We start from the raw sequence: 24,966 nt of genomic DNA, 5'->3' as shown, positions 1-24,966 counted from the left end.
CCCCATTATTCTTCCTGATGCTCGAAGGATTACACTTGACCTAGTGGCGGCTCCAGGAATATAGTTTTGAAAACCCTCAACAGTTCAGAACCTAATTTAAGGATAATTTCCCAGACGAATAAGGGGGGAGGGTGAGTTTCTGAAGCTCATCTTTGCAACAGTTGCAGCTCACGGCAAGTTTCTATCGTAAATACATTGCTACCCTCCTCATTTTTGTCCCTTTACCTAGGGTAGTGGTTCTGAAAGTTGAGTAAGACTCAGAATCGTCTGCAGGGCTGGTTAAACCAAATCTCTGGGTGCCGCCCACGCACCCAGAGTTTCTGCTTCCACAAATCAAGGGAGAACGGAATTTGCATTTCTAACAAAGTTCCCAGGTGATGCTGAATCTGCTGGTTCAAGGATCTCTGATCTACTTACATCCAGTTACAGGACTAAAAATAAAATAAAATAAAATAAAGTTGTACCCACATGCAAGTTGCTGCTTATTTTCTTAGCATGATGTCCATTCCATCCCTGACCCCCAACCCAGTACACCCTGTCCTAGATTAAAAAGGACGGTGTTATTATGACATGATCTGGCATCCTTCAGAGTTTTTGTCTGGACTAACTTTCAATCTGAAGTTACTGATTTTCTGCTGCTACGCTTCAGCGCAAAGCACTGGCCCCATCACGTAATGAACGCTTGGCTGACACTTAAACGAAAAGTAGAGAGCCAAAAAACCCCCAAACAAACAAAAAAACACTGATTTTTAATTCTAAGAAGGAATTTAAAATAACAATGCAAAGGTCCCCAAATCTCAGGCAGAAGTCCTAATGTCCGAGAGACAAGTGGCTTACAAGATCCTGAAAAAGATGGGGCGATGCGTCTATACCTGATCTAAACACAGTTTACAAGTCGTTGTGGAATTATAGGATCATGGGTAAATTAAAAATTGGGTTTTGGAGGGAGTAGCATTATGAATTTCGTGGATAAAAGGAGACCTTCTTGATCATTCTAATGCAACAGATTTCAAATTTGCATCATTCAAATGAGCATAAACCAGCATGACACCGGACTGTGATTGTCCCCATTTCACAGATGGCAAACTGAGACTCAGGGAGAGAAGCGAGTTGACCATACTTGCCACGAGGCAGACCCAAGATTGGAAAATTAATCTGCAGTTCCAGAGCGCAGGGCTCATTCCATCATATAGTAGCAACATGCGGCCAGAAACAAAAGTGTCCCTGGGGCTCCCTCCCCTGGGCTCGAACCCGCGACCTCAGCTCCGGCCCTGGGAGGCTCCGGCCACGAGGCAGCGCCCCCTGCGGGCCGCAGTGCGCAGGCGCGGCGCGCCCGTCCCGCCCCCGCCCCCCTCCACGTGCGGCGCACACCTCGCGCTCCCCTCCGCTGGGCTCGCCTCGCGCCTCCCTCCCTCCCTCCTCCCGCCCCTCCGGTCCGGGCCTCCCATTGGCTGCGGGCTTCGTCCCTCCGACCGCAGCCCGGCAGGCCCCCGCCAGGCCGGAAGTCCCGCCCCGCGAGCGGCCGTCCGCGCCGCGGATTGGGCCAGGCGGCTGTCAGTCGGGGCGGCGGGCCCGAGTCGGCGGCGGGGGCCCGGGGTCGGTGCGCGACCCGAGCTGGCGGCGGTTTCCGGTTCCGCGGGGCTGGCGGGCGGGCGGGCGGGCGGGCGGCCGGGAGCGGCGGCGGCGGCGCCTGACAGACAATGAGGGCGGCGGGGCGGCGCTGAGCGGCGGCGGCGGCGGGGACGGCGGCGAGCGACGCGGGGCCCGGGGGCGGGGCGGGGCGCCAGCCATGGACAATCAGGTGAGGAGCGGCCGCGCCGCCCCAGCGCAGCCCGCGCCGCCCGCCCGGCCCCCTCCTCCCCTCCCTCCGCCCTCCCGCCCGGCCTCCTCGGTCCCGGCCTCCCCGCCCCCGCCCGCCCCGCTTTGTGCGCGCCCGCCCGCCGCTCCCCGGCCTTGCTGTGGGGCGGGGGCGCCCCTCCCCCACCGCGACCCCGGCCCGGCCCAGAGCCCCCGGGACGCCCCTCGCAGCCCTGGTCCGGCCCAGATCCCCTTGGGATGCCCCTTGAGACCCCAGTCCGGCCCAGACCCGCCCCCAGGGCCCCCCTAGGGACTCTAGTCCGGCCCAGACATCCCTGAGACGCCCCTTGAGACCCCAGTCCGGCCCAGAGCCCCACAGGTCGCCCCTCGGAACCCCAGTCCGGACCAGAGCCCCCCAGGTCGCCCCTCGGAGCCCCAGTCTGGCCCAGACCCCCTTGGGATGCCCCTTGAGACCCCATTCCTGCTCGGAGCCCTTATAAGCAGCCCAGAACCCCCTGGGATGCCCTTCGCAACCCCGGTTGGGCCCGGAGCCCCCCTGGAATATGCCTCGGGACCCCAGCCCAGCCCAGATTCCCACAGGCACCCTGGGGACCCCTCAGATTGCTCAGATCCAGCCTGTACCAAGTTTCCCCTCTGGATCTAGGGCTGGTTTGTGTCTCCTTCCCTCTCTGAGCCCGCAGCCTGCTGCCTCTTCTCCCTTAGACCCTGAGGTTTGAGTCCCCCCAGAACCCCTGGGCCCTTGATCTGCAGACCCCTCCTTCCTGGAACCCAGGACCACCCTAAACCTTCTTACTCCTCACCCTCTTCCAGGCCTGCACCCTGTCTCCCCGCTGGTGCTGTCCCTGTCTCAGCCTGCACGTCCCTTTCCCCTGAGACCCTGGCCAGGGCCTGTGTCTTTTCCCACCAGTACCCGGGTCTGCATTGAGTGTCCCCCTCTTTGGACCTGGGCTCGCTTCCTCAGACCTGGAGCCACCCCGCTGCCTCAGCCCCCTCTGGGGTCAGGCTCCCAGAGCCTGGGGGACTGTCTCTTTCACCTTCAGACCCTCTCCTCTTAGACCAGGCCTGGGCGCAGTTTCTGCTCCTACCTGGAGCCCCCATACTCTCCAGATGCCGAATGCCGCAGCCCCCTCAGCTTGGGCTTGCTTTGCCCCTCGGACCCTGCTGTCCGCTTCCCCACGTTTTTCCCTAGTTCAGATCTCTCTCCTCAGTTGGTTCCTCCAGCTTCCGCCGGCCTCCCTTCGCAAACCTGGGGTCTCCCCAGAACCCCCGTGCCTCTCTCCTTACGTTCAGGGTCTCCCACTTGGTCCCAACGACCCCCAGCCTCATGCTGTCACTTGTAGCCACTGCCCTGTCTCCCCCGCACCCCATTTTCCCTGCCTTCCCCAGCATCTTAGAGCCTCCCCCGAGAGCCTTGCTCCAAACCCAGGTGGGTCCCCAGTCTCCCTGAACTCTCCCCTCGATCCGGAAACCTGGAGCCAGTCCTGTCGGTACTGGTAAACCTCAGGCCTTTCTGGCCTCAGTCCCCCCTTCGCCAGCCTTGTGCTTCGGTGCCCAAGCCCCTTTCCCTCCTCAAACCCTGCACCACTGCGGCCCCCAACATGGGGTCGTTCATTTCCTCATCCTCCTGTGCTGCCCCTGGCTTCCAGGGGCGCGAGGCCAGGAAGGGCGGCGTGGGGCTGTGGGGGTGGCAGCTGAAATCGCCGCCGTTAGCAAGGGCAGGTTGGGGCGTCCCTGGCTGCTGGCGCCACTGAGGCGGCGGCTTTGTCTGGGAAGGCGCTGTGGGGCTGCGGGGTTTCAGGGGTGGGGGGCAGGAGACCTCCCCCCTGCCCATCCCGGCCGCCAGTGCTGGCACAGGGTCCCGACGCACGAGCCTGGGGCCCCTTCTCACTATGATTAACCTTTAGGCTGCAGTGGAGAGGTGAGGAGTTTATCGCAGTCAATGAATGGTGGATTTCTGCAGCCTGGTGTGAGTTCATTTCCCTTGAAGGGACAAAGCCTGCTGCCCCAACTCTGTATTGACTTAAAAAGACAAAACAAAATGTACCTCCGGGGTCCACTTTCAGCGAAGCCCGCCTCTGGGAAAGTCTTGTTGGGCGCACACAGGCGTAGACCATGGCTGCCACCTCCCACCCACCCGCTGGTCCCCGGGGAGCTGCCTTGGGCCCAGGTGTGTCCACTCCCCTTGTGACCTGCTGGGCCCCGGCTGGCTGGGCCGTTGTCATTTATGTAAGTGCAGTGGGGAACAGGCTGGGAGATAACCGTCTTGCTCTGGTGACTTGGTGTCTTGGTGCCTTGGTGTCTTGGACTGGTGAACGCACTCGACCCGAGAGAGTGAGGTCACCACTGCCCGGTGCGGCAGCCACTAGCCCCTGCGGCTGTTTAAATGGAAACGAACCACATTGAAAAGTTGCCCAGTCGCAGCAGCCATGTTTTAAGTGCCCAGTAACCACCACTGTTGAGGGACGGGCCATCTCGTTGGGCAGCGTAGAGACAACCATTCCATCGTGGCAGAAAGTTCCCTTGGGCAGTGCTGGTCTAGAACATTGCCGAAGCATTTGCACAGGAGCATGTGCCAGCCCTTAGTCTGATGCTCCAACCCCGGCTGTGTTTTCATGCAAATTGGGGAGAGCCCAGGAGCTCTGTCCCTTTCCTACAGGGATGGTGGCCCCTCGGGAGACAGGAGAGAATGGTGTCTTTTACCCACGTAGGTGAGTTGGCTGTCAGTCTTCCAAGAGTGACTTCTGGGGCATGGGAAATGCTTTGAACCCAGCAGAATCTCGGCTTTCCTTTTCTGTCCCGAGATGCTCCACACCTGTTAGTGCCTCTGTCTCATGGGAAACAACAGGACTCTCCCCCGAGGGCCTGCCTGCCTTGGGAGCCTTGATTCTCTCCACCTTCCTGCCATACTCTCTAGAACTTTCAGCCCAGCTAAGAAGGGGGATTCTGCGTTGTTGGCCCTGGGCTCCCACCTTCTCTGGAAAAAGTCTGGTCCCGTCACCCTCACCCATCTGTTTGCTTTCTCCCCGACCCCAAGCCTGTACTTAGAAGTCCATCATCCGTGAGACTCGTATGTCCTTTGGGGGGAAGAGCTGATGTAGTTTTTGTGGGGAGGTCTTTGCTCACCCTGCGGTCGTGTCTGGGAGGCGTGTGATTTCTCTCCAAGGATGGTGGGGAAGGAATGGGCACGGATGAAGACTGAGCAGATGCCGGAAAGATCAGGAAAAGAGCATGGGGGGGAGGGGCTGTCCCTGGGGACGGTGGTTGCCTAGGGAGCTGGAAGTGGTGTCAGCGTCTGGGTGGTCCTGTGCTCCGCAGCCCCGGGGAGCCCTCTGCTCACAGAAGCGTCGACCCAGTGCATGAGACAGTGGAACCGACACTCCTGGTTCTCGCGAAGGCTCTCCCAAGTCTGCGTTTGGGAACGGCCTCCTGTGACCATGCTCTCTTGTTTCCGAAGGGGAGGTTTGTTTCAGGCAGCAATGGCCCATTTTACAGATGTGCAAATGGAGGGCCTGGTGGGATTCTGAGGGAGCTCCGTTCTTCCCCCAAACCTTGCGTAAAAAAGCTCAGAATTGTGCAGAGAGCGTGGGTCATTGGGCTTCTCCCCAACCCAGCTCTGAAACTATGGCCGGACAGCCCACCTGCCCAGTTTTTTGTCCTAAAGTTAATATGGTATAAAGTCCTGAGGGCAGGGACCAGAGCCCTCCTCCCTCATGTCCCCCGAAGTCTCTAACTCGAAGTTTTGCACTTAGCTTTGCCAACTGTTGGTTAAATAAAAATAACTAGGAATCATCTCCTTTGTAACCAGGCCCACCTGGCCTGGCGGCAGATGCCTTTATTGGGGTTGGGCGCTTCAAAAGTCTCGCAAGACTGCTCCCTGGAGAACTCCAGGGCCACCCGGCGCGCCATCTCCAGGCATCTCACATATATCTAAAAATCCCCTGTCCCACGCCTCCGCAGGGAGCGTCGTCTTCCCAGGAAGCAGAAAGCTCTAAAGCTTGTGGGTGGATTTGCCTGTCCTCACGGTCTGCACACTTGTCCTTAGAGCATTTCCAGAGAGCCATTCACTGAGCCCCTTCGTCATTAACCTTGTGCCCTGGGTCAAAGGACACAGTGGAGCCAGAAGAGGGGTGTAGGTGCTGGCTGCCACCCCTCTGTGTGCCAGGGCCTTACGCAGCGGTCACTGAGAGGTCGAGGGACATCGGTCTTTTTCCGTCTTCGTCCCATTCTCGTCCAGGGGCTGCTCCCGAGAGCGCCCGGCTGGGTCTGGAGGGAGAAAGCTCTGCATGGAGTGTTCTCTTTGGTCTGGAGTTGCTGTCGCTCCGTGGGACCAGCACCTTGTCCCATCTGTGCCTGTGTGGACCACGTTGCCAGCAGCCCTGCTGGGTCCGTTCCGACTTGGCACAGCCGGCGCAGGCTGACAAGGGAAAAGGCCCATCCACGCGTTCTCCTCCTGGGACGGGAGGCAATCAGATGCCGTTGCCAGACTCCGGGTGTAATTATACCACTTGGAATAGTGCAGATTCCCAGAGGGAAAGGCATCTGTTAGAGAATCCCCACCTGAAAATCAGGGGGAGTCGTGCAGACGAACTCAGTGTTAAAGACCTGCCTTCTGGGGCCTGGCTGAGGGCGGGGTTCGTGGGGTGCAGGAAGGATCCGATGAAAGGGCTTTGAGGCAGGAGGAGCTGGTGGCCCCAGGCTGGCTCCTCCTCTTTGCCAGGTCATGGCCATGGGTCCATGCCCGAGGGGTCTGTCCTCTAGTGAAGAAGTGCCTGGGAAGCTGCCCTCCTGGGTCCCCTTGCCTGGCTTACAGGAGTCGGGATCCCAGCCCTCGGGTTCCACATGCCCTCTGCCAGTTGGCCAGGAGAGAGGGCAGTGCCCAGTTGAGGTCCTCTGCCCAAGCGTGACCATCCCCAGATGGCCCTCACAGCCCCTGAGGCTCCACGTTCATCTGCAGGTCTTTGGGAACATTTCCCGTAAGTGAAACAGTTAACCCTTTCCGGGACAGGCCTGGAAGGTTCCCCTTGTTCTGGGCTTTTCTTGGGCCAGTGGGTGGTGCAGTGGCCCCCAAGATGCCAGGACATGGCAGGCACTGAGGCCCGGCCACTTCCAGCCTCCACTCTGGAGGTTCCACGAGCAGCTGGCGGGACTGGTGAGATGCGCCGTTCCGAGGTGGTGGTGAGCTTCCCCCGACCAGCCCTGAGCCTTTACCCGGGCGCCCTTCCTGGAGAAAGAGGAACTGACTGGTTTCCGTTCTTGGTCTGGGGGACAGGGAGGAAGTCCAGGTGGAGAAGGCAGGAGACGGGAGCACCTTGGGGCTGGAATCGGCCTAGCCATGCTAATAAACCATCGTGACTCGACAAGTCCACGCAGTAGGCCAGCGCTCAGCTGCCTGCTTGCCTCCAGTTCAGTGTAGCTTGGACGTCTTACTGAATCAGTGATTTCTTTTTTCATATAGTGGCCCAGAGTCCGTGTAATCCCACACCTTTATTTCCTAGAAGATTCCAGAATTCGAGGGCGTGCTCCTCTCCTGACCCTACCAGCATACACAGGGTGCAGAAGGCCGGGCATTGGCACCTTGAACCTGGGGGGCTGTCGGGGCTGAGCTGGTGCCAGCCCCCTGGGGCATAGATGCTGCCCGGGCAGAGCTGTGGGCACGGCCTGCCGGCTGCAAAGATTCCCCAGCGCCGCTTCGGAACCTTCCTGTTTACTTTGGCCTTCGGAGCGTTTTTTTGGCGCTTGCGTTTTCCCCCTCTCCGATGGCACTGTGGTGTTCCATTCTTTCACAATCACTGCTCTGCCGCTCCTGTGCCCTGGGTGGGACCCCCCCGTAATCAGACGTGCCGGGAAGGCAGCCGAGGTTGGAGCCGCTGGATCCGTGAATAACAGACTCGGAGGAGGCGTCTCATTACGTAGGAGTTAACGCGAAAGAAGCGAAAGTCATCTGCAAAGTGTGTTACTGTTGTTACGATTCTACCCATTTGCTTTTCCACCTGTAACCCTCCCGGCGGTCCAGGGATTCGTTCCCGATTTCTCAGTGTGAAGACTGTAGGGAGAAAGAAAGAGTTTGTGACACACACAGAAGTGTGTATGGTGATTTGCAGCCCGTTCGGGATAATGTAAATATTGTTTGGCTCTGTTTATGCTGCTCGTCGTCCGTGAGCAACGCCCTGCACAGAGATGCTTGTGGTCAATGTGATCATTACTTGTTTATCCAGACCGTTGTCCTCCCTCTCTAGCTTTTGGTGGGGTATTTCCTCTTGGATGTCCCAGTCCCCCGCCCCGCCATGGCTTCTCTTCGGCAGCATCCCAGCGACCTGGCTCGTGGAGTTATTTGAGTGTCCTTGTCTCTCCTCCTCCACTCTTTTCAGAGCTCTCCCGTTTCAGGCTCGACTTAAACTCCCTTTCCAGCCACTCCCTCTGGTCACCTTCTCACAGGCTTGTTTTTGCTGTTGATCTGTCCTTTTCTGCCTTCAGCCCAGCCTGGGGACGAATGGCTGGCGTACTTTTACTCAGATGCTGTTCCCTCGCATCCATCAGCCGCTTGCTATTGGCTGTCATTTCTGTTGTGTTGAATCTAAACGCTCCCTCCCAGTCGCTGCCCCTCCTCCCAGTGGGCCCGGCCCATGCGAGGCCCTGCTCTTTTCCCGTGGAGCCCCCTCCACTGTCGTCTATGCCGACGAACTCCCTGTTTTTACAGCTGGCCTGCTCGGTACCCAGAGCCTCCTGCCAGCTCTTCCAGACGTCGGGACCACCCTGGCCTTATCTGCCACCTTGGCCCTTCCCTCTTGGAGAGCACTGCTCGGAGCTCGCTGAGCTAGGAAGGCTCTCGTTTAATGCATGCAGCGTTGTTGATGCCTCGTGTACTGTGGTTCCAAGATAGAGGCTCAAAGGACAAGTGAGGTGTGACCCCAGGAGACGGCAGCGGGCAGCCCAGCAGCCGGGGCGGGCCAGAGTGGGCACACGGAGTTGGTCCACAGACTGCTGTGGGACTCTGAGGGGCTGGTGGGTTCCAGTGTGGCAATCAGAGGGTGCTCTGGGGAAGGTAGCACTTGAGCTGAGCCCTAAGGGATGGGTGGAATTTCCATGAGCAGAGAAATGAGTGTAGGGCGCCCAGGCTGCAGGCCAGAGGGAGCGGAGGTGGACAGGGTGGACGCTCCGGGTGTGTTTTGGGATGGCTGGTGACCCATTGAGCTGGAATGTGGTGTGTGCATTTGCCGTGCTTCCTCAGTTCTGAGCCTGTAAGGCATGCCACCAGCTTAGTAGCAGCTTCGTGTGTGTGAGTGTGTGTGTGTATGTGCTTTGGGTGGGCCCTCAATACATGAGACTTCCATGTGCATTGCAGGGTACACTCCGACTTCAAAAGGGTTAAAAAGTGGAAAATGATGAGCATCTCAGATCAGACTTGAGGAAACACACAGGTGGGAGACGGAGGGAGGAGGCCGAGGAGACCCTCGGAGACGGAGGGAGGAGGCCGAGGAGACGGAGGGAGGAGGCCAAGGAGACGGAGGGAGGAGGCCTAGGAGACCCGAGGAGACGGAGGGAGGAGGCCGAGGAGACGGAGGGAGGAGGCCGAGGAGACCCGGGGAGATGGAGGGAGGAGGCCAAGGTGTTGGGCTTTCTTCTGAGGGAGTGGTGAACCATCGAAAGCTTTGAAACAGGGTGAGCGATAGGCTCCGTCTGTCCTGCTGTCAGGCAGTGACTGAGCAGCATAGGAGGGCGAAGAGGGAGAGAGGACACTGCTGGTGGGGTCTCGACGGGGTCTGGGAATGTCAGAGCAGAGGCAGGCACAGGAGGCACTGGCCGTGGGGTGCACGGGGTGGGAAGGGGGTGGGAATGCAGAGCGGGAGGCTTCTGGGCTGGGGCCCGGGAGCCTGGTTGGCTGGAGGGAGGGCCGGCTGACGGAGCCCAGCGTGGGAGCTTCGTTTGGAAAGTGTGGGGTTGCCGCCTCTGCCTGGCCTGCTCCTGGTTATCGGAGCACTTGGGACCAAGTGTCCGCGTGGCCTCTGCTGCCTCGTAACATTCTTGCACTGGATACTAGGTGTCAGTCTGTGTCCACGAGGAGTCGGGGGGGATGGGACGGACCAGAGCGGGTGTTTGCAGTAGCTTCCTCGTCAGAGGTGCTGGCCCACCCGGGTGTAGCGAGTGCTTTGAAGGTCTGTGGCTTTGTGTGCAGTGGAGTGGAGCCTGTACGAGCTGCCTTATGCTCCAGGGCAGGCAGAGCATCAGACACGTTTCAAAGAGGGGAACCTGGCAGTCGAGGCTGCAGGTCCGCCTGGGACCTGGCCCCACGTGGCTTCTTGCCCCTCCATTCTCGCTGTGAGCCACTGTTCTGCTTTTGGAGCCAAGTGGGTGCAAGGACTCTGGACCCCGAGGGTCTCTGTTCTCCAGGAGGCACCCTGGAGGGCGGAGGAGGACGAAAATGCTTTACTAGGAAACTTGGGGGGCTTGACCAGGGAGGCACGATGGCAGAGGTGCCAAGGGAGCAGGCCCTGGGGGGCATACCCCTGGGCTTGAATCCGGGCCGCCCCCTGCCAGCTGAGCCACGTCACATGTGCCTCGGCCCAGCTCACTCTACAGGTGGGGTTCCTCGCCTGCAGATGAGGTAATTGCACTCCGGACCGCGTGATGAGTTCCGACAGTGAAAAATGCTGAGATGGCAGACGATGTGATGAAGAGTGACAGGCGTCGGGGGGACACAGAACTGTGTTCAGATTGGGTGGTCAGGGAAGGCTTCCCTGGGGAGGCAACAGCTGAGCCACTGAGACCTCAGTGACTGGAAGGAGCCAGCCATGGGAAGGCCTAGAGGAAGAGTCTCCAGGGCAGAGGGGGCAGCAGGTGCCAGGGTCCTGAGGCAGGAATGAACTGAGCATTTGTTGGAGGAATAGCAGCGAGGCCGTGCACCGGCATGGAGAGGATGAGAGGGAGGACGGGGAGGGGTCACTGGCTCGGAAGCCTGGGGGCACTCCTCGGGGTCTTCTCATTTCCTGCAGCCCTTGTAGGTGACGGGGTGGGACAGCTTGCAGTCCCCTGCTCTGGGCGTCACACTGATCGTGTGCTCGCCTTTCTCCCGCCAGTGCACTGTCCAGGTCAAGTTAGAGCTGGGACACCGCGCCCAACTGCGCAAGAAGCCCACCACGGAGGGGTTCACGCACGACTGGATGGTGTTCGTCCGCGGCCCCGAGCAATGTGAGATCCAGCACTTCGTGGAGAAGGTGGTCTTCCGGCTGCATGACAGCTTCCCCAAGCCCAAGCGCGGTGAGTGCCCCAGCCCCAGCCGGTCATCCCCCTCCCCTCCCCAGGGAGAGCAGGGCCCACGCCGTGAGCTCCCGGCTCGGGCCCTCCGCACGCTGCTGAGAAGCCACCCAGCTGGGATGCAGCCCTTCTCTGACCCTAACACGGGCCCCCTCCCTCCTTTCTGCTCTCCTTCGGCCATTGACTTAATCCTACAAAAAACCCAAAGCAGGTGGTGACCGTGTCTTGTGTCATCACCCAGACTCGGGCTCTGAGGAGTGTCCAGAGAGCGGACTCAGTGGTAGTGGTGGGAAGGGCCACGGGTGCCTGCCTGGTAAGAGATCGGAGGTGGCTTCCTGGACCCATGCTCGTGAGAGGCCATCTGAAGAAGTCATGGTGTTTGGGGCAGAAGGCATGAGAGGGGGCCACCCTGGTGGCGCAGCAATTAAGTTCACATGTCCTGCTTCAGCTGCCCTGGGTTCGCCGGTTTGGATCCCGGGTGCGGACATGGCACTGCTTGGCACGCCATGCTATGGTAGGCGTCCCACATATAAAGCAGAGGAAGATGAGCACGGGTGTTAGCTCAGGGCCAGTCTTCCTCAGCAAAAAGAGGAGGATTGGGAGCAGATGTTAGCTCAGGGCTAATCTTCCTCCAAAAAAAAAAGCATGAGAGGTGCTCCTTGTTAAGCATGAGGGCCTCATTCACGCCTCCCAGTAAGATCGGGGGCCCGGGGGCCTGGCAGCCTGATGGCTGAGATGGGAACTCTCACAGCTCAGGGCATCAGAGAACACTTCCTGGGGAATTTGACGGGGAATTTGGGAACAAAGTTGGTGGCCGTCCTGTGAGCTCTGGGGACCGAGGCTGAGTGTGTTTGCCGGCTACTGAGTCCCCACCGTTGGGGGCGGGCGAGCCCCTGCCCGGCTGCTGACCCCTCGGCTTGCAGGCCAGTGGGTCAGGGCCCTGGGGGGGGACCCCTGAGCCAGCATGGATGGTCTCACACTGAAGCAGGAGCAGCAAGTGGCCTGGGGGCCTGGGCCAGCAAGTGGCTCACAGTCGAGTGGGGAAATGACACATGTTCCCGAAGCAGAAACTTCTGGTTCAGAAGGGACGTCAACTCGAGATTCCTGGTGGCCTGGTAGCCGTTTCTTTCTCTTCTGGGGCCTTCCGTCAGCGTTCAGCTACCCCTTTCCCTCACTTCTCTTCTGAGCCTTCCCGTTCTCCCCTCTTCCTTCCTTCCGCTCCGAGCCTCGTGGAGGAAAGCAGATACAGTGCTGACGTGGGCACATGGCTTTCAGGCTCCCGCTGAGCTTTAAAGCAGGGTTCCGCACCCTGGGGCCCGGGCTGGGTGGGCGCTGCCTGTTTTTATTGGCTCTCAGCCACGCCCATTCATCCAGGCGTCGTCTGTGGTCCCCTTCGTGCTGACGGCCAAGTAAAAGCTGTGGCTGGCTGCCTCCCTCGCCCGTTTGCTCAGGCGGCCTCCCCTCCAGGTCCTCCTTCGCCGTCTCCCTCACCCGCCCTCTCCGCTTTTCTCCAGAATGGGTCCAGGATGGTGATTTCCAGCCGCCTTTAGGCTGTTAATTTCCTCTTCGTCCCCCACTGGGTCAGTGACCAAGCGGCTAGAAGAAACATTAATAGTGGCCGTACTTATCGCTCGCTCTGTGCCGTGCGCTCTGCTCGTGACAGCAGGGTGCTTGTTGCAAAGCCTGTGTGCAGCCTGTGCACAGACGGCCGCTGCTTCAAATGTATCCAGTAGTGAGTGCCCTGTTCACTGTTTGTCCTCAGTACAAATGGGTCAGGTTCAAGAGGAGCGAATTTCTTACCAGACTCCAGCCTCTGAAATGATAGCTTATGTACTTAGAAAGTATCTCTTTTTTATTGTTTCCTTTTTTCTGTGTGAGGAAGATTGGCCCTGAGCTAACATCTGTTGCCCATCTTCCTCTATTTTATGTGTGATGTCGCCACAGCGTGTCTTGATGAGCAGTGCTAGGTCCGTGTCCGGGATTCAAACCTGCGAACCCTGAGCCGCTGAAGCGGAGCACGCGAACTTAATCTCTACGCCACCGGGCCGGCCCCAGAAAGTATCTTTTAAATAAAACACATAACAAACGGAGCAGAAGTGTGCAAGGTGGGAAATTGGCATTTCCCGTCCCATCGCAGCCGTACCTCTCCAAACTCCAGGGCAGCCTTCTGGTGCTTTCTGGATGGTGTCCTTCCTTAACACCTTAAATTAATAGAAGCTAATTTGCTTCTTAGTTCTTGATTTTTCAAGTAAAAAAAACCATTTATTAACTTCCGGGCGTGAAAGTTAGGCTTTTCCGTAAGCTCCGACACCTTTTGTCCACCACCGCCTCTAAGTGTCTCAGGGTCCAGGGACTCATTTTGCTGCAATTGTCTTTGTGACTTTGCATAATGAGCGAACCTGCTTATCTTCGGGACCCTCCGCAGAATCCGGGTCTAAATCGAAGTTTCTTTGCTCAGAGCACCTACTCAGCCACATGCTTCTGAGCCGTCTTTCTGTTTTGCTCTTCTCCTCAGCACCGTGTTGACGTATTATATGTTTCATTAATCATGTCCATCTTGCCCCGTCCCCCGGGTGGGAGCTTTGCGTCTGCTCTGTTGTGCTGCTCTCTCCCCCGAGCTGAAAGGAGGCAGAAGGCTCTTACTAAATGTTTGTTGAGCGCATGGGTGGGTTCTTCAGCCGGGTCAGCTTTGGTCCATGTCTTCTGACTTTCCGCTCAGGAAGAGAAGGTAGTGTGCCCCCTTATCTTTCCTTGAACCTTACACCTCTCCTTTCGGGAGCTACACTTGACATTGTTGAGGTTGTTGAACAGGAGCCAAGCCTTCTGCTCGCGGCTCGGAGACTGAGTGTGAAAGTTCGAGACCAGCAAACGGCGTCGACTCTCCTGACTCTGTTCACTGTCAGGCTGGTCGGGATGCCAGGATTTCCCACATCCTCCCTTTGAACTCTGGGCCCCCCGGGAGGCCGCTCAAGGTCATGTCAAAATGAGATGGGTTCTTTTTTTGTCCTTCTTGGTTAAAATGTGGCCCTCTTTCCTTTGCATCACGTTCGGGCCGTGGCTTTATGAATACGCTCTGCTGTTGCTTTTGCCCCTCATCCTGTGTCTTTGTCGTCTAAAGTGCTTCACCTGTTTCGCGTCCTCCCACTCAACTCGTTTGTCGGTGGCGTGTTTTCGCCGGGATGTTTCCTCTGGCTCTCTCCGTCTTCCTTCTCTAATCAGGACTGGCTCCTCGCCAGGCCACCTCTTTAGCCATTGCCCCGGGACTTTCCTGTACGCTTCTCCTGGGGAGTTTATTTATTACTGTGTTTTGGTTTATTTTCTTGTTTTACTGGAGTAATTTCTCAAGTAATGTCCCAAGAGATTAATTACTTAGCAGATTCCTAGAAAGGTGTGTGGGAAATAAACTCTTTGACACCTAGTATATTTGAAAGGGCTGTTACTCTGTTGTCACACTTGAATGAGTTTGGTTGGATATAATATTCTGGTTTGAGAATGACCATCACTTAGAGTTGGGTTTTTTGTTTTTTGGTTTCTTTTGGTGAGGAAGATTGTAACATGTGTTGCCAGTCTTCCTCTTTTCACTTGAGGAAGATTGTCGCTGAGCTAATATTGGTGCCAGTCGTCTTATTTTATTTGTGGGACGCCACCACAGCCTTGTTAGATGAGTGGTGTGTAGGTCCACGCCCGGGATCCAAACCTGCAAACCCTGGGCTGCCAAAGTGGAGCGCCCGAGCTTAGCCACTACGCCACTGGGCTGGCCCCCGACTTAGGCGTTTTGACAGTATCGCTTTGACGTCTTCTGAGAAGTCTGATGCCAGCAGGTTCTCAGGCTATTGCAGATGACCTGTTTCTTTTCCCTCAAGAAGCATTTAGGGCTTCTTTATGACATTGTGTCTGGGGTTTTCTTTGTTTGTTCACCGTGTTGGACATTTGGTGTCCTTCATTTTCGCTCTGGAAAGTTTTCTTCTGTTTCTTTGACAGTTTCTTTCTGTCCATTTATTTTCTCCTGCTGGGGTGCTCACTACTTAACTTCCCTACGTCTGAATCTTTTCGTCTGTAAAATGGGAACAACTGGCTGTGCCTCGTGAGGTGGTTGTCAGGATTAAATGAGTTCATGCGTGTGCGCCGCTGAGAGTCGTGCCTGGCACGCAGTAGGTGCTTTGTAAGTATCAGCTGCTGTTAGCCGTTCTTCATCTGCTGAATTGTGTCTCCACATCTCACCCTTTACAAAAAGAGTCTTTTTGCTCTGCCTGCTGGGAGATTTCCTTGACTTTATTTTCCTCGACATTGTGTTATAAAACTGTAAGAGCCGTGTTTGCAATATCTAGGAGCCGTTTCTTACCTCCAATTTTCCTTTTTTAAAGTATCTTGTTTTTACTTGTTGGGCATCTCTCGGATCTGAGGACATTCGCTCTAGGTTTTTGGGGTTTTTTGCTGTTTCCCGAGTTCTCTTGTGGCCACCAAATTGCTCCTGTCTCCTTGGGCTCTTTGCTGCAGGTGGAATCTTCCTGAGCGCTCCGTTTAGGGCAGGGCGGGTCCCGTTGACCAGTGGGCTTCTGGTCAGGAGCCAGGCCCCCAGGGTCCTGAGCAAGCAGGGCTTTGCTCTGGGCTTCACTTTTGTACCGTGAGCTGTAACGTCCTCCGGACGGTTGACTCTGCTCTCAAGACGTGGAACCATCTGGATTTCCCCAGGGGGAATTTGCCTGCCCGAGCCTGGGTGGGGGTAGATGGCGGGGCATCCCTGGGGCTGTGGCTCTGAGTAGAGCCTCTCCATGTGGCTTTTTTAATTGCTGCTATACTGGGCTAGAAGTCACACATGATAAACTTCCCCCTTGTAGTGTGTACGATTCAGTGATTTCAGCGTGTTCCTGAAGTTGTGCAGCCGTCACCACTGGCTCCAGAGCATGTTCCTCACCCCAGGAAGAGACCCCTTGCCCGCCCTCGGCAGCCTCTTCCCCCACCCCCCCCAACTTGGAGCCCGTGGAGGCGCCGCCCAGGCCTCTCGGGGTTCCGCACCAGCGGGCTGTCGCCTGCCCCACAGCGCCCCATGGCATGTTCTGGGCTGTACCTTCTTCTTCCTGTCTCGTTGCCGAGTATGCTCTCATCCACTTTCTGCCTTCTAGAAATTTCTCGACTGCTCACATCATCTCTGTCCCTCTTCACCCCACTGGCTTTATTTCCTGTCATCTTTGTCTCACTTTGGTGGCCGTGGCTCTCAGGTGGGACAGCAGGTGAGCAGGTGAGTGCAGCTCTGTATTGGTCCGGAAGCCCATATTCCATGGCCCCTCCTCTGTGTCTCTGAGGGGATGGCCATTCTTCAGCCTTGGAGGGCCTGTCGTGTTTGGAGGGAGGTTGAGAAGCATAGGACAGCGTCCCTTCCCTGGAGGGCTTTGTAGTCTGCTAGGGACGTCGAGATCAGATGTGACGTGTGTATTGGAAGGAATACTGCCCTCAGCGGAAGTAGGAGACCTGGAGGTCAGAGGGCAGGGGGAACCAGGTCTGTCCCTGCCAGGAGGTGGACCCTAAGGGCTGACGGCCTTCAGCCTGGGGGCGGGTGGGGAGGAGGTGGGCGTGGGCTCAGTGTGCAGCAAGTCCCCAGGCCCCTCCCGGGCCTGGACCACTCACACCACCCTCCTGGGTCGGGGGATTGTGTAGCGAGGTCAGGCCCCATCCCCGCCTGCTCGTCTCCCACTTTCCATCCTGGAGTCATGAGTTCAGTACTCGAGGGCCCGCGGTTCCGGCCCTGGGCTGACCCTGGGCGCAACGGACAGACAACACAGCGCCCAGTCGGTGTGGGCGAGCAAAGCACCAGGTGGGCGGCTCTCGTGCGGACCCCCTAAGAGACCCCACTTCCCTCTCAGTCTGCTCAGACGGTCCAGAGACTCGCAGAGAGGCGGCCGTGACCTGCCTCTCTGTCCAGGTTACTTCCTGTCCTGGACCAGCGCCTCACTTGGGTGGAGGACCCACCGGAGGCGTGTGGCCCGCTCAGCAGTATTTGACAGATGTTTCTTGAATGCTTTCGGAAGGTCTGGCCCTGGTTCCATCCCTGTGGATGTAACGCTGAGTGAGCCGGCACTTGTAGGCCAGAGGTGGGGACTGAGAAAAGTGGACAGAGCAAGCACAGAGGCCTGTGGTCGAGTGACACAGGACACATGACCTGGAAATGGGGTGGCTGCTCAGAGAAGGGGTCCTGGAGGAGGGGATCTGTGATCTCAGAGGATCAGTGTGGCTGGATCCTAGGACTCAAGGCCAGGCTTGTGAGAAATGAGGCTGGAGGTGATGAAGCGCCTGGCAGGCCCCCTCGAGGGGTCAGACTTGGCCCTGAGGGCAGTGGGTAGCCACCAGGGGACAGATTTGTGATTTAGGATGATCCTTCCAGCTGCCTGTGCGGAGGATGCTCAGGAACGAGCGTGAGGCAGGACGGCCAGTGAGGTGCCGGGCAGTAACCCACGTGAGAGGTGGCGCCTGGGCTGGAGCAGAGACACAGGATGCCGGGGTGGTGGGACGCGCTCAGAGTCTTCTCGAGGCGGGCCTGATAGCGCTTGCTGCGGGGAGCTGTGGGAGAGGGAGGCGTGTGCGTGACCTCAGGCCTTGGGTGAGTGGCGGATAGCCTGGGTCCTGAGCTGCGGGACGCTGGGGAGGTGCAGATTTAGGAGGGGATGAGGAGGTGCTTTGGGATGGGCAGCATCTGATGTTCCCATCCAGCACCCATGGGACGATGGCCTAGGAGCAGGAAGAGACTGTTTGGAATAGAGATTTGGGGCTGGGGTCACCCAGGACGGCGTCCCCAGGTTACCTGGGTCAACCACCTATTGACCTGGCCCATTGTCCCATGGGAGAGCTGCTCCTTACTTGCAGGTGATGCCACTGACTGAGGGTGATGCCACCCCCGAGAGTAGGCTACGAGGGACAAGAGGTGTCCCCTACTTGGCCTGTGTCAACATCCTGCACCTGGCACTGTGATGGTGGAGTGAAGGAATGAATGAAGGAACGCAGTCACTGCTGTGCTTGGTGGCAATAAGGATTCATGTGCAGGTCCTGATGGCAGGTGACAGTGTTGAGAGGCTGCTCAACAGAGGCAGCCGGGGCCACTGCTGATCTCCAGGAGGCTGTGCTGTTGTGGGTCCTGTGGCCGTTTGAGGAGTGCCTTTCCCCCGCCCTGGGGGGGCAGGCAGTCAGTTGAGCTGGCCTTGCCCCCCAGCTGCGTGCACGGTCCTGCTCGCCACAGCTTTGCCTCCAGAGGGGTGCAGGCTGGAACCGTAGGTACACACTGTGAGCACTGTGGGGCCCTGGTGGCCGGGCTGCTCCCCTGCTGCCTGCGGTCCGAGGACTGGGGGCCGGTGCAAGGCTGCCCAGCCAGCCCGAGGGGCCCTCGGTATCCCACACCCCCCTGCTTGCCAGCCTTGTTTGGACGGTATCTGAGATCCGGGAGACATGTGAGATACATGATACTCGACGAGATAGTTGAGAGCTGAAGTTTTTTTTTTTTTTGTTAAGAAAACTCTTGTAGTGTTTTAATTTAAAAAAGTCATGTTTCATTTGTTCCATGCGCTGTTTTCTGGCAATTTCTGGCCCACTTAAGGTTTACCTTACAGTCCAGACACACGTGCACGAAGGGCTTAGCAGTGCAGGGTGTGTGTTCTGTCTCCCAACAGTCGTTGCCTCCTGGGAGGGAGGGTGGAGGACGGGAATCCGATGGGTAGTGTTCTGACTTTTTTCTTAGAAGCGGGAGAAGAATGTCGCATGTTACTTGCACAGTGACAGCGTAAGTGTCAAAACATTGTCGGTTCCTTCTGGAGGGCGAGCTTGCGAGAGTTTATTTTACCTATACTTTGCTGTTCTTCTGGGTTTCAACTTTTCATTGTTGTTTCAATCTCTGGGGTAAACGAGTCGGTTAGGCTTTTGTCATGCACTAAAATGGAACCCGGAGGGAGTCGCAGGCTGGGATGGGACCGCCTCCATCTCCCGGCATCACGTCCTGTGTCTGAGAGAGCGGTGGAAGGAGGTGGATGCTGTGGAGGGCACTGCCCTGCCTGGGCGACTGGCCCCCCGGGTGTCCCCTTGCCCCAGTCACACTCACGTGCCCTGAGTCAGTTGCCCGTGCGCGGCTGTGGCTGGCTCCGCTGCTCTCCTGAGCTCGTCTCCGGCCCCCTCTGCTCTCGATCTGGGGTGTGACCAGCTCACCTTTCTCCTCTGCCCTTCTTGTTCCGGTGCCCCCTTTGGCGGGGGATTTGGTGCTCCTGGGGGCGCCGGCCTTCTGAGAATCCTCAGTCCAGCGGGCCTCTGAAGCACAGAGAGGAGGCAGGGAGGGTGGTTCGCTGTTGCTGCTGGCGGCGGGGCCTTTGAACAGGCGGGGAGCTGACCATGCGTTTTCCCTTCCTTTTTAGTGTGCAAGGAGCCCCCCTACAAGGTGGAGGAGTCGGGTTACGCTGGCTTCATCATGCCCATCGAGGTGTACTTCAAAAACAAGGTAGGATCCTGGAGAGGTGGCCGAGGGATGCACACTTCACACACAGGAAGTCAGACCAGCGAGGGGCGGCCACCAGGACGTTGGGATCTCGGAGGCAGAGGCATCCATGTTAGAGCGCGGGTGGGCGAAGCAGTGTGTCCATCTCCCCCTGGAAGGCAGGGCTGGCGACCCGGGCTTGCTCTGATGGCAGGCAGGAGGGCTTCCGGGGAGCTCCCGGGCCACTTCCCGTGCAGCCGCCCTGAAAACGTGCCTGGTCCCCTGAGTCAGCAGCGACCTACCGTGACAGGCCAGGTTCCATGGATGGTCCTGGAGGGTTGGTCACCGGGCCTGAGTAGTGGCAAAGATCCGGAAATTGCCTAAATGTCCACCAGGATGTGACTGGGGCTAAATTTATGGAGCATCTTCTGAACAGAATCTTTGATAACCTGGGGCCGGGGGAAGTGTTTTTAGTATTGTCAAATGAAAATAGCAAGTTATCTGTATGTTATTTATAGAAAAAAGGAATTGTATACATCAGAAATGGTAGCGAGGGTAATCTGAGTGGTGGCATCACAGGGGCTTTTGTTTCATTTTCCGCCACGCGTATTTCCTACACATTTATAGCAGAAGGAATACGCGTGTCGTCTTAGTCCGTTCGGGCGACTATAACAAAATACCGCAGACGTGGCGGCTTGTAAACGACGCACATTTCTGGCTTCCAGGTCTTAGAGGCCCGGAGTCTGAGATCAAGGTGCCAGCACGGTAACATGAGGGCCCTCTTCGGGGTCACAAACTTCTCACTGTGTCCCCATGTGGTGGAAGAGTTGAGGGATCCATGGGGTCTCTTTTTAGAGAAGCGCTGACGCCATCATGGGGGCTCCGTTCCGGTGACCTGATCTCCTCCCAAGGCCCCGGCTATTAACACCATCACATTGGGGGGTGGGAGTCTACGTGAATTTTAGGGGGACACATTCAGACCATAGCTTTTTTTTTTTCCCCAAAGCCCAATAATTAAAATTAAAAAATTCCCTTCCTGGCGGCCTGCCTTTGCTTCTTCTCACAGGCGCCACCAAGAGGCCAGCATGACCTTGCCTGGCTCAGAGGTGGCCTGGCCGAGGCACCAGTGCCGCTACACTGGCTGCAGGCCCAGCTCTGCCATCTTTCAGGGACGAGGCCTCCCTGGGACGCCCACGGATGCCACTGCTCACTTGACAGTCTCTTATTTATACCGGGTTGTTCTGTAAACCACCTGGCGTCCAGGGCCTCTGGGGATGGGGCTCAGGTGTGCTGCCCCGCTGGGAGCCCGGTGACATTTTAGCAGGCGCGAGTCAGCGGGATTTGGCTGTGGGGCCTCTCGGGCCCAGTTCACAGAAGCCTGGGTGATCCCGAGGCTTTTGTAGACTCGAGGCCGGAGAGGCCTGGGGACCGGCCCCGTCGAGAGAAGAGCAGACAGTCTGCGCGGGCAGGAGCCCCGTGTCTCTTCGGCAGGCGCCTGGGGGAAACGTCGGGAGCGTGGGGAAGCGGGGCACGGACTGTGAAGGCAGGGGCAGCAGTGCTGGGCAAGTCCCGGGGCGGGTGTGGGAGGCTGTGGACACAGCATGGTGACAGCAGCCCCGCCCCCTGGGTGATGGGGAGACCACGTGAGTCCCCCTGTAGAAAGCTCTCCGCAGCGTGTGCGGACGACGGGGGCCTGTCCTCAGAGCCCCAGCGTGTTCTCTCGCTCAGGACGAGAGCTGGGGTCTCTCCTGTGCCCTGCATCCTGTGACTGGAATCCTCTCTTCTGGTAGCGGTTTTGCCCTCCGAGCTGTCGAGGGCCGCCCTGCACTGAGGGCACCTGGGAGGCGAGGCCCAGCACGGGGAGCCTGGGGTGCGAGTCAGGTCATAGGTCCTGCAGGGCGGCGTGTGGCACGGTGCCAGGTGCTCTGCTAGCGGGTGCTGGTTAGCCTCCAGACAAGCCCCAGAGGAAGGCGATCCCCAGTCTGGGATGAAGGAGCTCGGGGTACCCAGTCACATGGTCCAGGTGATGGGCAGAGCTGGGATTCGAACCAGCAGAGCATGTGGTCGTGTGTGCACACCCATTGCTTAAGTCCCCGAGGCAGATGTGACCTGGAATGACAGCCGGTCACAAAGTCTGGTTTCTCCTTACATTTGGGCAACAGGCACAGTATTATTTTATGTATTGTGTTGTGCAAATGTTGTCTAAAGGTGGGTCCCTGCTTTAGAAGTTTTGTAAAGATCGGACTAGTTGTGGAAAAGCGAAAACGAAAAAAGGTGCTTTTGCAAAAGCAGCTTCCGCAGTTGGAATCCTGGTTGGAACAGGGTCACTGTGAGTGACCTGGTAATCTTCTCCCCTCCCGGGGGCAAGGGTTGCATTCGCAGCTAAGGGAAGTTGGGCTCGCAGATGTAAGCAGGGGGCAGTGACTGGACAGGTTGCTGCTCTGGGCCTCAGTTTCTCTGGCCCTGAGCTGGGCTTCCTCACCGCATCTGTTCCTCGGGGCTGTGGAGAAGGTTCAGAGGGAGGCAGACGGCAGGTCCCCCGGCCCAGTCCCCAGCACGTCCAGCCCTTCAGCAGCGTGTGTGGCCTCTTCCCCGTTAACCCGGTGAAAGGCCGCGTGGAGGAGGCGGCCCCTCCTGAGGCTCCCAGGCCCAGAGCAGCTGGAGGGTCCAGAGACGGGAAGGCGGGGGTTTGGCTTCTCTGGTGAGGGGGCGGCTCGACCCGGAGCAGAAAAGGCTGTCTCAGGCCGGGACCTTTCCTGGCATGCGTGCGAGGTGTTCTTGGCCGCGCTTGACCCTGGACGTGGCACCGCCTGCGGAGGGAAGGGGTTCTGTTGGACGTGGTGTGCGGCGCTGGGGCTCCTCTGAGGCCACATGCCTTTCGACCTGTCAGCAGGACGCTCTGTTACAGATAAATCGCTCTTTTCCTGAGAGGAAAGAACATGGGGGCTTTGTCTGGTCTCAGACGCACGACCCGTGCGTTGTCGAGCCGTTCCTCCTCCCGTCACTGCTGACACCAAGTGCACAGCATCTCTTCCGACGCCGCCTCTGCAGCTCTACGACTCCAGACGCCGGCAGAGGGTCCAGCAGGCCAGTGCGATTCTGACCCTGTCTACTCAGACCAGCGCAGACCCCGTGGATTCAGCTCAGCCCCACGGGACTGTCCCCACTGCAGATGCCGGTCGTACGTCCAGGCCTCCGCGCTTCTGACCGACCAGCTATGGATCGGGGCTTCCCACGACCCCCTCCGCGGGTTCTGTAATTTGCCAGAACAGCCCCAAAACTGATAACACTTGCCTACTGTTGCCCGGGTTACTGTGTGGGGTACAATTCCAGAACAGCCAGAGGGCAGAGATGCACGGCAGGGACAGGGCAGGGCTGCGGAGCTTCCACGCCCTTCCTGTCCACGCCCCGCCCCCAGCACCTCCCGTGTTCACCTCGGCGAAGCCCTGCGAGCCCTCAGGTTAGGGGTTTTAGGACACCTTCATTGTGCAGCCCTGGTCGATTGAATCATTGGCCACTGGGGACTAATCTCCAGCCCTCTCCCCGCCCCGGAGGTCGGGAGGTGGGGAAGAAAGTTCCGAGCTTCTCATCAAGACTGTCTTTCTGGGGACGAGCCCCATCCTGAGGCTGTCTAGGGGCCCACCGAGAGTCGCCTCATTAGAACAAAAGACGCTCCTATCTCTCAGGAAATTCCAAGGATTTTAGCAGATCTGTGCCAGGAACTGAGGACAAAGACCAAATATCTTTCTACGACACCACAATTGGAAAAACAAAATTTTTTTGGGGCAGGGGGAAGGAAGATTGGCCCTGAGCTAACATCTGTTGCCAATCTTCCTCTTTTATTTTTTTTCTCCCCAAAGCCCCAGTACATAGATGTATATCCTAGTTGTAAGTCGTTCTAGCTCTTCTATGCGGGATGCCTCCATAGCAGTGGCTTGGTGAGCAGTGTCTAGGTCCACACCGAGGATCTGAACTGGTGAACCGTGGGCCACTGAAGCAGAGCACATGAGCTTAACCACTTGGCCACAGGGCTGGCCCCCTAAAAACAAATGTTTTTAATTAAGGTGTAATTCACGTAACATACAGGTAACCATTTTGAAGTGTGCAGTTCAGTGGCATTTAGAGCCTTCACAGTGTTGTGCAGTCACTGCCTCTCTAGTTTCAGAGTTTTCATCTCCCCGTTCCTCCCACCCCCATCTTCTGGCAACTTCTAATCTGCTTTCTGTTCTGTGGATTTGCCTAGTCTAGATATTTCACATAAAAGGGATTGTACAACACGTGTTGTTTTGGGTCCAGCCTCTCTCACTTAGTGTCATGTTTTCAAGGCTCGTCTGAGTTGTAGCGTGTGTCACTGCTTCATTCCTTTTTAAGGCTGAATAGTATTCTGTTGTACGGATGGACCACATTTTGCTCATCTGTTCATCCATGAACGCTTGAGTTGTTTCCATGTTTTAGCTCCTGTGAATATTGCTGCTGTGAACATGCGTATGTGCTTTGTCTTTGAGACGCCGCTTTCAATTCTTTCAGATATTTACTCGGAAATAGAATTGCTGGATCATAGGGTAAATCTAGTTTTCATTTTTTCAGGAACCACCAAGATGTTTTCCACAGCAGCTGCACCATTTTCTTTCCCACCAACAGTACACAACGGTTCCAGTTTCTCTGCACCCTTGTCCACACTTGTTTTCTCTTTTTTTGATGGTATGCATAATAATGGGTGTGAGGTACAGCAGCCACCTCCATCTAGTTCCAGAACATTCTCTTCACCCCAAAAGGAAGCCCTGCACCCATTAAGCACTTGTTCCCCATGTGACCTTCGTGTCTGGCCTCTTTCACTTAGTTATGAGTTGATGCACATTGTAGCATGTATTGGAACTTCATTCCTCTTCATGGCTGAATAATACTCCACTGTATGGATATACCACAGTCAGTGTATCCATTTATCCACTGATGGACATTTGGACTGTTTCTACCTTTTGGCTATTGTGAATTGCCTAGTGCCGTAATCTAGTGCTGCTATGAGCATGTGTACATATGCTTGTTTGCGTACTGGTTTTCAGTTCCTTGGGGTGTATACCTATGAGTGGGATTGCTGCGTGATATGGTAATTCTATGTTCAACTTTCTCAGGGACCGCCAAACTGTTTTCCACACGGCGGAACCATTCTACATCCCTACCAGTGGCGTGAGGGTTCCACTTTCCTCACATCCTTGCCAACACTTACTTCCTTTTTTTGTTTATAAATTTTAAAAATTAGAGCCATCCTACTGGGTGAGAAGTGGTGTCTCATTGTGGTTTTAGTTTGCATTTCCCAAGGGACTAATGATGCCGAGCATCTTTTCAGTGCTTGTTGGCCATTTGTGTATCTTCTTTGAAGATACGTCTGTTGGTGTCCTTTGCCCATTTTTGAAGTGACAGTTTGCCTTCTTGTTGTCGAGTTGTGAGAGTTC

The 24,966-nt window shown here is 57.0% G+C and overlaps 1 protein-coding gene across 2 annotated transcripts in view; it reads left to right on the top strand.

Moving 5' to 3' along the window:
- The first annotated feature begins 1,643 nt into the window (after positions 1-1,643).
- MLLT1 (MLLT1 super elongation complex subunit) overlaps positions 1,644-24,966 on the top strand; it is a 58,038-nt gene continuing 34,715 nt past the window's right edge. For both annotated transcript variants that reach the window (XM_023644566.2, XM_023644564.2), the window contains exons 1-3: positions 1,644-1,801; positions 10,893-11,073; positions 19,458-19,540. In XM_023644566.2, the coding sequence (XP_023500334.1) occupies positions 1,790-1,801; positions 10,893-11,073; positions 19,458-19,540 (276 nt within the window). In that variant the 5' untranslated portion in view covers positions 1,644-1,789. The remainder of the gene's footprint in view (positions 1,802-10,892; positions 11,074-19,457; positions 19,541-24,966) is intronic.

This window comes from Equus caballus, chromosome 7, assembly GCF_041296265.1.
Source record: "Equus caballus isolate H_3958 breed thoroughbred chromosome 7, TB-T2T, whole genome shotgun sequence".
Lineage (NCBI taxonomy): Eukaryota > Metazoa > Chordata > Mammalia > Perissodactyla > Equidae > Equus > Equus caballus.
Note: the sequence above shows the minus strand (reverse complement) of the source record. Positions and strands in the feature narration are given on the sequence as shown.